The following is a 14574-nucleotide window of genomic DNA, read 5'->3' as shown; positions in this document are numbered from 1 at the left end:
GCCAAGGTCATGGCAGAGTTTTTCATCTGATACCCCTCCCAACCCCATCATAAACCATCGGCATAAACATAATCATCAATCTTTTTGTGTGTAGCCTACTCAGAGTGCATACCAAATATCACTAGTGGGACAACTTCTCATTCAAATAGTCAGGCTTAAAACTTCAATGTTTACCCGAGGAACAAGTGATTTTGGTATACAACTGGACCAAATACAATGGGCTGAAGAAGACAGGAATCCCCCCCCACATCAGTTCAACACGTTGTTGTTGTGGAAAGATAATAGCTCTTTATCACACAGTGCCACACAATGAAGACTTGTCTCTTGAGTATTTCAGAATATCACTACCATATAGTGTATTTATTTAATATAACAGTCCATCATTTGACTTGATTTGTGTGTGGAGCATAATCATTTGCAAGTAGATGAAACCAGCCTTTATCTACTGATTACACTATAGAAAAATGACACAGTAAGTAGCATAATTCCAGTCAGTAAATCATAAAAAAGAGCTTCTAAAAAAAACAGCAGGTGTGTGATAAGACTATGCTGAACGTTACATTTGTTCAGTATACAGTTGAAGTCGGAAGTTTATTTACACCTCAGCCAAATACATTTAAACTCCTGACATTTTAGGTCAGTTAGGATCACCAGTTTATTCTAAGAATGTGAAATGTCAGAATAATCGTAGAAAGATATACTTCAGCTTTTATTTCTTTCATCACATTCCCAGTGGGTCAGAAGACTACATACACTCAATCAGTATTTGGTAGCATTGCCTTTAAATTGGTTAACTTGGGTCAAATGTTTTGAGTAGCCCTCTACAAGCTTCCCACAATAAATTGGGTGAATTTTGGCCCATTCCTCCTGACTGGTGTAACTGAGTCAGGTTTGTAGGATGCTTGCTCGCACACACTTTTTTAATTCTGCCCACAAGTTTTCTATAGGATCGAGGTCAGGGCATTGTGATGGCCACTCCAATACCTTGACTTTGTTGTCCTTAAACCATTTTGCCACAACTTTGGAAGTATGCTTGGGGTCATTGTCCATTTGGAAAACCCATTTGCAACCAAGATTTATCCTCCTGACTGATGTCTTGAGATGTTGCTTCAATATATCCACATAATTTTCCTGCCTCATGATGCCATCTGTTTTGTGAAGTGCACCAGTCCCTCCTGCAGCTAAGCACCCCCACAACATGATGCTGCCACCCCCGTGCTTCACGGTTGAGATGGTGTCTTCAGCTTGCAAGCCTCCCCCTTTTTACTCCAAACATAACGATGGTCATTAATGGCCAAACAGTTCTATTTTTGTTTCATCAGACCAGAGGACATTTCTCCAAAAAGTACGATCTTTGTCCCCATGTGCAGTTGCAAACCATAATCTGGCTTTTTTATGGCGGTTTTGGAGCAGTGGCTTGTTTCTTGCTGAGTGGCCTTTCAGGTTATGTCGATACAGGATTCATTTTACTGTGGATATAGATACTTTTGTACCTGTTTCCTCCAGCATCTTCACAAGGTCCTTTGCTGTTGTTCTGCGATTGATTTGCACGTTTCACACCAAAGTACGTTCATCGCTAGGAGACAGAACACGTCTCCTTTCTGAGCAGTATCACGGCTGCGCGGTCCTATGGTGTTTATACTTGCGTACTATTGTTTGTACAGGTGAATGTGATACCTTCAGGCGTTTGGGAATGAACCAGACATGTGGAGGTCTACAATTTGTTTCTGAGGTCTTGGCTGATTTCTTTTGATTTCCCCATGATGTCGAGCAAAGAGACACTGAGTTTGAAGAAGGTAGGCCTTAAAATACATCCATCAATTAGCCTATCAGAAGCATCTAAAGCCATGACATGATTTTCAGAAATGTTCCAAGCTGTTTAAAGGCACAGTCAACTAAGTGTATGTAAACTTCTGATCCACTGGAATTGTGATAGATGTCCTAACCGACTTGCCAAAACAATATGTGGAGTGGTTGAAAAACGAGTTTTAATGACTCCAACCCACATGAATGGTGACTTCCGACTTCAGTTGTATACGTTCAACTTTTTTATCAGTATCAAAGAAAATATGAATGGCATTTTGTGCATACCATCCATGCAATTTCCAGATGATTATTGTTGGTTTATGAGATGTTCTTTTTGGTTATTTGTGCAGGATATTGTTCAAACCTCAGAAAGCTCGCTGAAGAGGGACTTGCAAAATTGTTTAGTTATAATATTATGGGATCCCAATCAGAATAACTTATTCGATCAAAGTAGAGTTCCCCAAGGATCAGGCCCCAGCTAGTCTGTCCTTCGTCATGAGTTCTTGAAGAGACATGATAGAGACATGATGGGTTCCTGTGCTAAGATGTTTGGGAACAGCTGCATCAGGATGTTTGCTCTGGCATGCTCAGCATAACTGTACAGTACACCTCCTATGTGGTTCTCAGGCCTCTGGGCCAATCTAGATGACCGAGTTGTTTTTGTTCCTGCGGCCAAGGTTGCGGCTGCCTCTGTTGTTCCTCCTCCAGCAGACGCAGCAGACAATGAGACTGGTGATGATGGCGGTGCAGACCACCGCGATGATAATGATCTGCGTGTTCCTGGACACACCCTCTCCGTTCTCCTGCCCACTGCTGGTGTCCTCCCCCTGCTCCTGGGTGGGCGTGGCCTCTGCAGCAGGGGAGGGGGTGCTCCACTTGGGAGCGGGGGTGTGGGGCTTCCTCCTCTTCTCTGTCGGGGTGATATCAGGGAGGGCGGTCGGAATGGACAACATCAACTCCTCGTCAGTCAGTTCGGCTATGCTGTCACCGCTTAAGACAGAGGGCGTGAGGCACACCACAGTACTGAGGTTAGCCTTGGTGGGGTTCCGTGTCAGCCAGTCCCGCAGTGGCACGATGTCCTGGTCACACTTCCAGGGATTTTCAGCGAGCAGCACCTCATTGGCCACCGTGAGGGTGCTGAGGAGCTCTGAGGGCAGGTTGAGGAGGGAGTTGTTGTGGAGGTCCAGCTGGCCAAGGTGGGAGTGGCCCTGGAGAAGCTTGGCAGGAAGGGAGTGGATGTAATTGTGCTCCAGGGAGATGTTTACCAGCTTATGCAGCCCCTGGAAGGTGTTTTCCTGCAGGCTGGTGAGGAGGTTGGTGTGTAGGGACACTTCCCCCAGCTCTGCCAGCCCACTGAAGGCCCCGGGAGACACAGAGCTGATCTGGTTCCGGCTCAGTACCAGCAGACGCAGCTGGGTCAGGTTGCTGAAGGTGTGTTCCTCCAGGTGGGTCAGACGGTTGTCATACAGCCACAGCTCCCTCACGGCCATGGGGCCGAACACTCCTGGGGACAGACTCTGGAGCTCGTTCTCATACAGGGAGATCTGTGCCAGGTTAGGGAGGTTGAGGAGAATCCCCTCTGGGAGGGAAGTTAGCCGGTTGCTGGAGAGATAAAGCTTCTTTAGCCTCTGCAGCTGGGAGAACAGGTTAGCGGGGAGATGAGTGATGGCATTATCCTGCAGAGAGAGCTCCTCCAGGTTTACCAGGTCATCAAACGCTCCAGCAGGGATCGCCCTAAGAGCATTCCGGTTCAGACGCAGGGATTTGAGCTTGCTCAGGCCCCTGAAGGTGTCCCTGTAGAGTTGGTTGAAGCCGTTCCTGGCCAGGGTGAGATGCTCCAGCTGAGTGACAGAGCGAAAGGCCTTCTCTGGTACAGATGTGATGAGGTTCTTGCTGAAGTCCAGGGTCCTCAGAGCAGCGAGGGAGTTGAGCCAGGCGGGGCGAAGCACCAGGAACTTGTTGCCGCTCAGAGTCAGAGATTCCAGCTTCACCAGATTTAGAAACAGGGCCTCAGGCAGGTCATTCAGCTCAGTGCCTGTGAATCCCAGGGCACCCAAGTTATGGGTGAGGTCAAAGGTGCCAGGGAATACTTCTCTGATCCCAGTGTCTTTGACCACAAAGATGCCAAGGGCCTCGGCAAAACCAGCCAAGTCATCAGGTTTGAGAGCGGTGATGTTGGTGTTGGAGATGTAGAAGGTGGTAGTGGAACCAGGCACTGAGGAGGGAAACTCTGTGATTGACCTGCCATGGCAAAGGATTTTGTTGTCTTTGCACTGGCATCCATCTGGGCACACTCCAAGAACTCCACTGATGGCAAGAAGGAGGAGAAAGATGAGGTTGATTGGCAGGTCCATTGATGCTCCTAGAAAAGATCAAAAGAGTAGTTACCCACTGTGCCCAGTGGGGTTGCTTTATTTGATGCCTTAGCACACCCAAACAACATGTCAGGCTTATAAAGCAAAATGTGACTGAATAAAATAATCCACATTAAAATAAGACCTAATAAATCAAATTCAAATGAGGTAAAAAATATATTAGACAAATACGGCTGCATCATCGATTCTTTAAATTGTGCCTTGTTAAATTGGGAACACGCGCATGGGAGGGTGTGAGCTAAATAGACCATTAAATGGGCTACATTTAGCATCTCCCGTTAAGTACTGGAATCAGTCCATCTGTTTACTTAATACTACTTAATCGTTAAGTTAATGGCTTCATGGGACTGTTAACTTAATAGTAGTAAAAATTAACATATTTCTGTTCAAATGAGGGTAAACTCAAAAATACTGCCAGATTGTGATGTTTTTGTTTTCATGTGATTTTTTTCTTTGATTGGATCCACAATGGCTAGGCTATTATTTCTAGGAAATTCCCAGAGTCTAAAGTTAGAAAGGTCCATTTCTCACCTGACATTCTTTCCAAATTATTCCTACACTCAGTACCATCTGAACAGACATGCTAGTTCACCAGTCTAACACCAGTTTAAAGGTCTGGCATAGAAGGCTAGGGCCTACATTTTTTACAACTATTTGTTTTGTCAGTTTAGCAAACACTCACAGTGTTTAGCAGCTACTCACAGTAAATTCTTCAAGTAAGCTGAAGGAAAGTGAAATACCAAGTATTGTGAGGAAAAACCTGTGCACTTATGACATGTTACTCTCTTACAAAAAAAGGTGCTATCTAGAACCAAAAAGGGCTTCTTCAACTGTCTCCATTTTTATTTTTATTTAATTTAATTTGTTATTTACCAGGTAAGTTGACTGAGAACAGGTTCTCATTTACAGCAATGACCTGGGGAATAGTTACAGGGGAGAGGAGGGGGGGGGATGTATGAGCCAATCGTAAACTGGGGATTATTAGGTGACCGTGATGGTTTAAGGGCCAGATTGGGAGATAACCCATTCAAGAACCCCTTTTGGTTCCAGGTAGAAACATTTTGGGTTCCACCTTTCCACAGAGGGTTCTACATGAAACCTATAATAGTTTTCACTGGAACCAAAAACAGTTGTCCTATGGGGACAGCTGCAGAACCCAGTTGGAACCCTTTTTTCCACAGTGCCTTCAGACAGTATTCACACCCCGTTGACTTTTTCCACATTTTGTTGTGTTACAGCATGAATTTAAAATGGATTAAGTTGAGATTTTTGTGTCACTGGCCTACACACAATACCCCATAATGTCAAAGTGGAATTATGGTTTTAGAAATGTTTACAAATGAATTAAGAATAAAAAGCTGAAATGTCTTGAGTCAGTAAGTATTCAACTTCTTTGTTATGGCAAGACTAAATAAGTTCACGAGTAAAAATGTGTTTAACAAATCACATAATAAGTTGCATGGACTCACTTTGTGTGCAATATTTTTGAATGACCACATCATCTCTGTAACCTTCATATACAATTACAGTATACAGTGCCTTCAGAAAGTATTCAGACCCTATAACTTTTTTCCAAATGTTGTTACATTTCAGCCTTATTCTGTCATGTTTTGTCATATATTGTCATGTCTTGTCCCTGTGCTTTCTCTTCTATTCGTTTCCCCCTGCTGGTCTTATTAGGTTCTTTCCCTTTCTCTATCCCTCTCTCTCTCTATCGTTCCGTTCCTGCTCCCAGCTGTTCCTCATTCGTCCTAACTACCTCGTTTACTCTTTCACACCTGTCCCCTATTTTGCCCTCTGATTAAGTCCCTATTTCTCTCTCTGCTTTCTGCTTCTGTCCTTATCGGATCCTTGTTTGATGTTTGCTGTACTGTGTCCTGTGTCCTTGTCCTGTCGTGTTTTTGCCAACCGGAAGCGACCTGCAGTCTGTGGTCGCATCTCCTGTTGTTCCCCTCTACTGACTAGAGGATTTCAGTTATTCCTGTTTGGACATTACCTGTGAAAGTATTCAGGATTTATCGTTTTTTGGTTAAGACTGGAATAAACTCTGTTTCTGTTAAGTCGCTTTTGGGTCCTCATTCACCTGCATAACATATTCTAAATGATTATTGTTTTTTTTTATTCTCAGCGATGACAAAGCGAAAACAGGTTTTTAGAATTTTGGGTAAATTTCTAAAAAATACCAAACAGAAATACCTTATTTACATAAGACCCTTTGCTATGAGACTCCAAAACGGAGCTCAGGTGCATCCTATTTCCATTGATTATCCTTCACATGTTTCTACAACTTGATTGGAGTCCACCTGTGGTAAATTCAATTGATTGGACATGATGAGAACAACTGTGGGACCTGTCTACATAATAATCAACAACCAACTTGACAGAGCTTGAATTGTGTTTGAAGAATAATGTGCAAATATTGTACATTCTAGGTGTGCACAGCTCTTAGAGACTTACCCAAAAGACTGCTGTAATCACTGTGAGTCATATATTGACTCAGTGGCGTGAATATTTATGTAAATTCGATACACTATATATCCAAAGTATGTGGACACCCCTTCAAATTTGTGGATTAGGCTATTTCAGCCACACCTCTTGCTGACAGGTGTATAAAATCAAGCACACAGCCATGCGATCTCCATAGACAAATATTGGCTGTAGAATGGCCTTACTGAAGAGCTCAGTGACTTTCAATGAGGCATCGTCATAGGATGCCAGCTTTGCAACAAGTAAGTTAGTTAAATTTCCGCCCTGCTATAGCTGCTCCGGTCAACGGTAAGTGCTGTTATTGTGAAATGGAAATGTCTAGGAGCAACAACAGCTCAGCCACAAATTTGCTCAAAGAACAGCAACCTCTTGAGTGCTGAAGCGCGTAGCACGTAAAAAGTGTCTGTCCTTAGTTGCGACACTGAAATTCCAAACTGCCTCTGGAAGCAGCGTCAGCACAATAACTGTTCGTTGGGAGCTTCATGAAATAGGTTTCCATGGCCGAACAGCCGCACGCAAGCCTAAGATCACCATGCACAAAGCCAAATGTTAGCTGGAGTGGTGTAAAGCTCGCTGCCATTGGACTCTGAAGCAGTGGAAACGTGTTCTCTGGGGTGATGAATCACACTTCACCATCTGGCAGTCCGACGGATGAATCTGGGTTTGGCGGATGCCAGGAGAACGCTACCTGCCCAAATGCATAGTGGCTACTGTGAAGTTTGGTGGATGAGGAATAATGGTCTGTGGCTGTTTTTCATAGTTCGGACTAGGCCACTTAGTTCCAGTGAAGGGAAATCTTAACGCTACAGCATACAATGACATTCTAGACGATTCTGTGCTTCCAACTTTGTGGCAACAGTTATGGGAACAACCTTTCCTGTTTCAGCATGACAATGCCCCTGTGCACAAAGCGAGGTCCATACAGAAATGTTTTGTCGAGATCGATGTGGAAGAACTTGACTGGTCTGCACAGATCCCTGGCCTCAACCCCATCGGACACCTTTGGGATGAATTGTAACGCCGACTGCGAGCCAGACCTAATCGCACAACATCAGTCCGACCTCACTAATGCTCTTGTGGCTGAATGGGAAGCAAGTCCCCGCAGCAATGTTTCAACGTCTAGTGGAAAGCCTTCCCAGAAGAGTGGAGACTATTATAGCAGCAAAAGGGGGGGACCAACTCCATATTAATGCTCATGATTCTGGAATGAGATGTTCGACGAGCAACTGTCCACATACCTTTGGTCATGTAGCGTATTTCCTTTTCAATAAATTAGCTAAAACGTATAAAAACAAAACGTTCACTTTGTCATTATGGGGTATTGTTGTGTAGATGGGTGAGAATAATTTTATTTGAATCCATTTTGATTTAGGACTGTAACAACAAAATGTGGAATAGGTCAAGAGGCGTGAATCCTTTCTGAAGTGTAGTACCAGTACAAGAAGTGCAAAATTCAACATAAAATACTGTATAATACTTTTAAGTGTGGCTTAATTCACCACCACAAGTGTTCAAGGCAAAGGATAGCCACAGCATTCGCATACAGGGTGACTGCAGCATTCTGGGGCTGTGGACTGTTTGGACTGTTTGTAATGGCAGAGGAAGCAGCATATACAAAAGCTGTGCGAATATTATTGTCGGTTTGCTTCTCTCTCCATATAGACCCTGGTCCATTATTAAAGTCGAATGGCAGCGGAATGTTATTTTAAAGTGCAGATGGAGTGTTTGAAAGACCAGCGTGTTTGTCCTTCCATTGAACACAGCCACAGAGGAATTGGGTTTTATTATTACATCAAAGCAGTAGGAACATAAAACCGTTCCTGGAGTTTCCCAGATGTTACCCATTTCAATAGATTTTGTGTTCAGTCAGTATGTAGCCTATTTGCTTTGAGTTTCTCTCCATAAAGTAGAAATAATATAGCCTAGTTCCAGTTTCTTATCAAAATATTGGTATCATACCATTTGGATTAGGTTTGAATAATTGTTGCGTTATGTTGCATGTTGCTCATCATAACCATAGCAACCTGTGGGTGGGTGTGCAACACACTGCTTCCCCTGGTAGTCCAAATAGGTCAGTATTGACTATAGCAGCAGTATATAGTGCTTTTGGAAAGTATTCAGACCCCTTGACTTTTTCCACATTTTGTTATATTATAGGCTTATTCTAAAATAATCCCCCCCCCCATCAATCTACACACAGTACTCCATAATGACAAAGCAAAAACAGGTTTTTAGAAATTTCTGCAAATATACAGTACCAGTCAAAAGTTTGGACACCTACTCATTCAAGGGTTTTTTCTTTATTTGTACTATTTTCCATATTGTAGAATAATAGTGAAGACATCAAAACTATGAAATAACATATATGGAATCATGTAGTAACCAAAAAAGGGTGAAACCAATCATAAAATATTTGAGATTCTTCAAAGTAGCCACCCTTTGCCTTGATGACAACTTTGCACACTTTTGGCATTCTCTCAACCAGCTTCACCTGGAATGCTTTTCCAACAGTCTTGCAGGAGTTCCCAAATATGCACTTGTTGGCTGCTTTTTCCAATTGGGTTGAGGTTGGGTGATTGCGGAGGCCAGGTCATCTGATGCAGCACTCCATCACTCTCCTTCTTGGTCAAATAACCCTTACATAGCCTGGAGGTGTGTTGGGTCATTGTCCTGTTGAAAAACAAATTATAGTTCCACTAAGTTCAAATCAGATGGGATGGCGTATGGCTGCAGAATGCTGTGGTAGCCATGCTGGTTAAGTGTGCCTTGAATTGTAAATGAATCACCGACAGTGTCACCAGCAAAGCACCCCCACACCATAACACCTCCTCCTCCATGCTTCATAGTGGGAACTACACATACGGAGATCATCCTTTCACCTTCTTTGTCTCTACAAAGATACGGTGGTTGGAACCCTCTAATTTGGACTCATCAGACCAAAAGACAGATTTCCACTGGTCTAATGTCTATTGCTCGTGTTTCTTGGCTCAAGCAAGTCTCTTCTTCTTATTGGTGTCCTTCAGTAGTGGTTTCTTTGCAGCAATTCAACCATGAAGGCCTGATTCATGCAGTCTCCTCTGAACAGTTGATGAACTCTGTGAAGCGTCCCCGCAGGAGGCCTTTTGCCTTTTGGTAGGCCGTCATTGTAAATAAGAATTTGTTCTTAACTAACTTGCCTAGTTAAATAAGGGTTAAATAACACATTTGGGCTGCAATCTGAGGTAAATTGAACTCTACTGAACATATCCCCTGCAGAAGAGGTAACTCTGGGTCTTCCTTTCCTGTGGCGGTCCTCATGAGACAGTTTCATCATAGCGCTTGATGCTTTTTATGACTGCACATGAACAAACTTTCAAAGTTGCAGATTATGGACTGTTGTTTCTCTTTGCTTATTTAAGATGTTCTTGCTATAATATGGAATTGGTATTTTACCAAATGGGGCTATCTTCTGTATACCACCCCAGCCTTGTCACAACACAACTGATTGGCTAAAACGCGTTGAGAAGGAAAGAAATTCCACAAATTACCTTTTAACAAGGCACCCCTTTTTATTGAAATGCATTCCAGTTGACTACCTCATGAAGCTGGTTGAGGGAATGCCAAGAGTGTGCAAAGCTGTCAAGGCAAAGGGTGACTGCTTTGAAGAATCTCAAAAATAAAATATATTTTGATGTCTTCACTATTAGTCTAAAATGTAGAAAATAGTAAAAGTATAGAAAAACCCTTGAATGAGTAGGTGTGTCCAAACTTTTACCACTCCACAAATTTCTTGTTAAACTTCATTTTGACAAGACCGTTAGGACATCTACATTGTGAATGACGCAATACATTTTTTCAACAATTGTTTACAGCCAGATTATTGAACTTATAATTAACTGTATCACAATTTCAGTGGGTCAGAAGTTTACATACACTAAGTTGACTGTGCATTTAAACAGCTTGGAAAATTCCAGAAAATTATGTCATGGTTTTAGAAGCTTCTGATAGGCTAATTGACATCATGGAGTCAATTTGAGGTGTACCTGTGGATGTATTTCAAGGCCTACCTTCAAACTCAGTGCCTCTTTGCTTGATATCATGGGGAAATCAAAAGAAATCAGCCAAGACCTCCACAAGTCTGGTTCATCCTTGGGAGCAATTTCCAAACGCCTGAAGGTACCACGTCCATCTGTACAAACAATAGTACGCAAGTATAAACACCATAGGACCACGCAGCCGTCATATCGCTCAGGAAGGAGACGCGTTCTGTCTCCGAGCGATAAACGTACTTTGGTGTAAAAAGTGCAAATAAATTCCAGAACAACAGCAAAGGACCTTGTGAAGATGCTGGAGGAAACAGGTACAATAACATCTATATCCACAGTAAAATGAGTCCTATATTGACATAACCTGAAAGGCCGCTCAGCATGGAAGAAGCCACTGCTCCAAAACCACCATTAAAAGCCTGACTACGGTTTGCAACTGCAAACGGGGACAAAGATCGTACTTTTTGGAGAAATGTCCTCTGGTCTGATGAAACAAGAATAGAACTGTTTGTCCATGACAACCATTGTTATGTTTGGAGGAAAAAGGGGGAGGCTTGCAAGTCGAAGAACACCATCCCAGCCGTGAAGCACGGGGGGTGGCAGCATCATGTTGTAGTTTTTTTTTTGCTGCAGGAGGGACTGGTGAACTTCACAAAATAGAGGCAGGAAAATTATGTGGATATATTGAAGCAACATCTCAAGATATCAGTTAAAGTTTGGTCGCAAATGTCAAGGTATTGGAGTGGCCATCACAAAGCCCTGACCTCAAGCCTATAGAAAATGTGTGGACAGAACTGAAAAAGCATGTGCAAGCAAGGAGGCCTACAAATCTGACTCATTTACACCAGCTCTGTCAGGATGAATGGGCCGAAATTCACCCAGCTTGTGGAAGGCTACCCGAAACGTTTGACCCAAGTTAAACAATCTAAAGGCAACTCTAACAAATACTAATTGAGTGTATGTAAACGTCTGACCCACTGGGAATTTGATGTAAGAAATAAAAGCTGAAATAAATAATTATCTCTACTATTATTCTGACATTTCACATTCATAAAATAAAGTGGTGATCCTAACTGACCTAAGACAGGGAATTTTTCTCGGATTAAATGTCAGGAATTGTAAAAAAAATGAGTTTAAATGTACTTGGCTCAGGTGTATGTAAATTTCCCGATTTCAACAGTGTGTGTATATATATATATATATATATATATATACACAAGTTTTCAGACCCTTTGCTATGAGATCTGAAATTGAGCTCAAGTGCATCCTGTTTCCATCGATCATCCTGTTTCCAGATGTTTCTACAACTTGATTGGAGTCCACCTGTGGTAAAATAAATTGATTAGACATGAGTTGGAAAGGCACACACCTGTCTATATAAGGTCCCACAGTTGACGGTGCATGTCAGAGCAGAAACCAAGCCATGAGGTCGAAGGAATTGTCTGTAGAGCTCCAAGACAGGATTATGTCGAGGCACAGATCTGGGGAAGGGTACCAAAATGTTTCTGCAGCATTGAAGGTCCCCAAGAACACAGTGGCCTCCTCCATTCTTAACCGGAAGAAGTTTGAACCACCAAGACTCTTCCTAGAGCTGGCTGCCTGGCCAAACTGAGCAATCGGGTAGAAGAGCCTTGGTCAGGGAGGTGACCAAGAACCCGATGGTCACTCTGAAAGAGCTCCTTAGTTCCTCTATGGAGATGGGATAACCTTCCAGAAGGACAACTATCTCTGCAGCACGCCACCAATTAGGCCTTTATGGTAGATTGGCTAGACAGAAGCCACTCATTAGTAAAAGGCACATTACATCCTGCTTGAAGTTTGCCAAAAGGCACCTAAAGACACTCAGACCATGAGAAACAAGATTCTCTTGTCTGATGAAACCAAGATTGAACTCTTTGGCCTGAATGCCAAGCGTCACACCTGGAGGAAACCTGGCACTATCCCTATGGTGAAGCATGCTGGTGGCAGCATCATGTTGTGGGTATGTTTTTCAGTGGGAGTCTAGTCAGGATCTAGGGAAAGATGATCGGAGAAAAGTACAGAGATCCTTGATGAAAAACTGCTCCAGATAGCTCAGGGCCTCAGACTGGGGCGAAGGTTCACCTTCCAACAGGATAACAACCGTAAGCACACAGCCAACACAACGCAGGAGTGGGACAAGTCTCTGAACTTGAACCTGATCGAATATCCTCTGGAGAGACCTGAAAATAGCTGTGCAGTGACGCTCCCCATCCAACCTGACAGAGCTTGAGAGGATCTGCAGAGAAGAATGGGAGAAACTCCCCAAATACAGGTGTGCCAAGCTTGTAGCGTCATACCTAAGAAGACTCGAGGCTGTAATCATTGACAAAGGTGCTTCAACAATGTACTGAGTAAAGGGTCTCAATTCTTATGAATATGTAATATTTACGTTTTTGTTGTTTTTTGCAAATTTGTAAAAAAAGTATTTAAAAAATAAACTTTTTGTCATTATGGGGGATTGTGTATAGATTGATGAGGGGGGGGGGGGGGGGGCAATTTAATCCATGTTAGGCTAACATAACAAAATGTGGAAAAGGTCAAGGGGTCTGAATACTTTCCTAATGCACTGTAATTAAAGAATAGTTACATACTCAGATGTTTCCTCTTAAGAAATTGTAGTTGAATGTTATCCTATCGCTGTTCCCCTCTAAGTGTTGGGAGTGAAGACATAGCTGATATGACTGAGCAGCACCATTGGCAAACATGCCTCTTCTGACTCCTCAGCAAAATACAAATTCATAAGGTCCCTATTTGAATGGCCGCTTACATTTAAACGGTCTCCTCTCTGATATAATCAGTCCCAGTCTCACCAAACCACAGTCTGGACTGGGCTGGAACATTTTACATTGTAAAACATTTCCAGTTCACCATTAATTGCTGTGATTTTTTTTTTTTCTCTCCCCATTTCCTGGACTTAAGCATCAGCACTTTGCCAGTCACAAAATATATATCCAGCAAATTAGAGGGTGAGTTTATGGGGAGAGTTGCATAGACTAACAATATCACAAAGGTAATATAAAATGACATGAGCCGATTTTTTTTTTTTTTGCAACGAATCCTGAAAAACTTGGTTAAGGGTTGGAAGAGGAGCGTTTGAGCTCTCTTCAAAGCACATTTCTGTTTGTTCCCCCTGTAATTTGCGCACAGAAAGACTAAATAATATGGTTAAATCATAGTTTCAGAAAACCAGGCTCCTACAGTCGTCTACGTTATAATCGTTATAGTTTCTGTCTTGCTTCAACAATTAAAACTTCACAAAGTAGACGACCTCACTTAATAATAATTTGTTTTCATAATAATTACGCTTTTGACCATCTCTTTCTCATATGAGCAAAAAAGCCATTTCAACAGAATACTTGAGATTAGGAATCTCCAGGTCAACCAGTGCACTGCTAACTATTGTAAAACGAGATGCTGTCGGCTATATGATAGAGTGGAGCTTACCTTGTACAGCGCTTGGCAGTTGAGTGAACGGAGAAATGAGTTGGTGGGGAGTATCTGCTATCTTGTATCCTCTCTTGTCACTTTGCTCCCTCTTCAGAAATATCAGATGTGAATTAATTAGAGATTCCAGTTTCTTCCAGAACCACACATCCTCACATTGTTCAGCTCTTTGTCATCACGTTCATCATCCTCAATCAATATTTTCCCACTTTGCCCTTGAAACTTTCAGGTCATGTACTGAAGCTGGCTTGCACCGCCTGTGCTCTGTCTGTTTCTCTTCCTCACATACACACACATCTTTTTGGGAAGTATGGTGGGGCGTTTGTGTGAGGGGGAAGCCCCACCCTCTCTGTAAAAGGACTGGATTTGTGTGAGGGTGTGCTTGGGAACTACTTGCATGAATGCGCGTGCCTTTG

The 14574-nt window shown here is 42.7% G+C and overlaps 1 protein-coding gene across 1 annotated transcript; it reads right to left on the bottom strand.

The window, feature by feature from the left end:
• Nucleotides 1-1877: 1877 nt before the first annotated feature.
• LOC123997038 (leucine-rich repeat-containing protein 15-like) lies at nt 1878-14517 on the bottom strand. The gene is made up of 2 exons (XM_046300985.1): nt 14159-14517; nt 1878-4168 (listed from the first exon to the last, which is right to left on the bottom strand). Exon 2 carries the CDS (start codon nt 4158-4160, stop codon nt 2448-2450), a length of 1713 nt encoding a protein of 570 aa, XP_046156941.1. The 5' UTR covers nt 4161-4168; nt 14159-14517; the 3' UTR covers nt 1878-2447.
• Between the last annotated feature and the right edge of the window lie 57 nt (nt 14518-14574).

This window comes from Oncorhynchus gorbuscha, linkage group LG15 (genome assembly GCF_021184085.1).
Source record: "Oncorhynchus gorbuscha isolate QuinsamMale2020 ecotype Even-year linkage group LG15, OgorEven_v1.0, whole genome shotgun sequence".
Lineage (NCBI taxonomy): Eukaryota > Metazoa > Chordata > Actinopteri > Salmoniformes > Salmonidae > Oncorhynchus > Oncorhynchus gorbuscha.
This window is presented reverse-complemented; position numbering and strand designations above follow the sequence as displayed.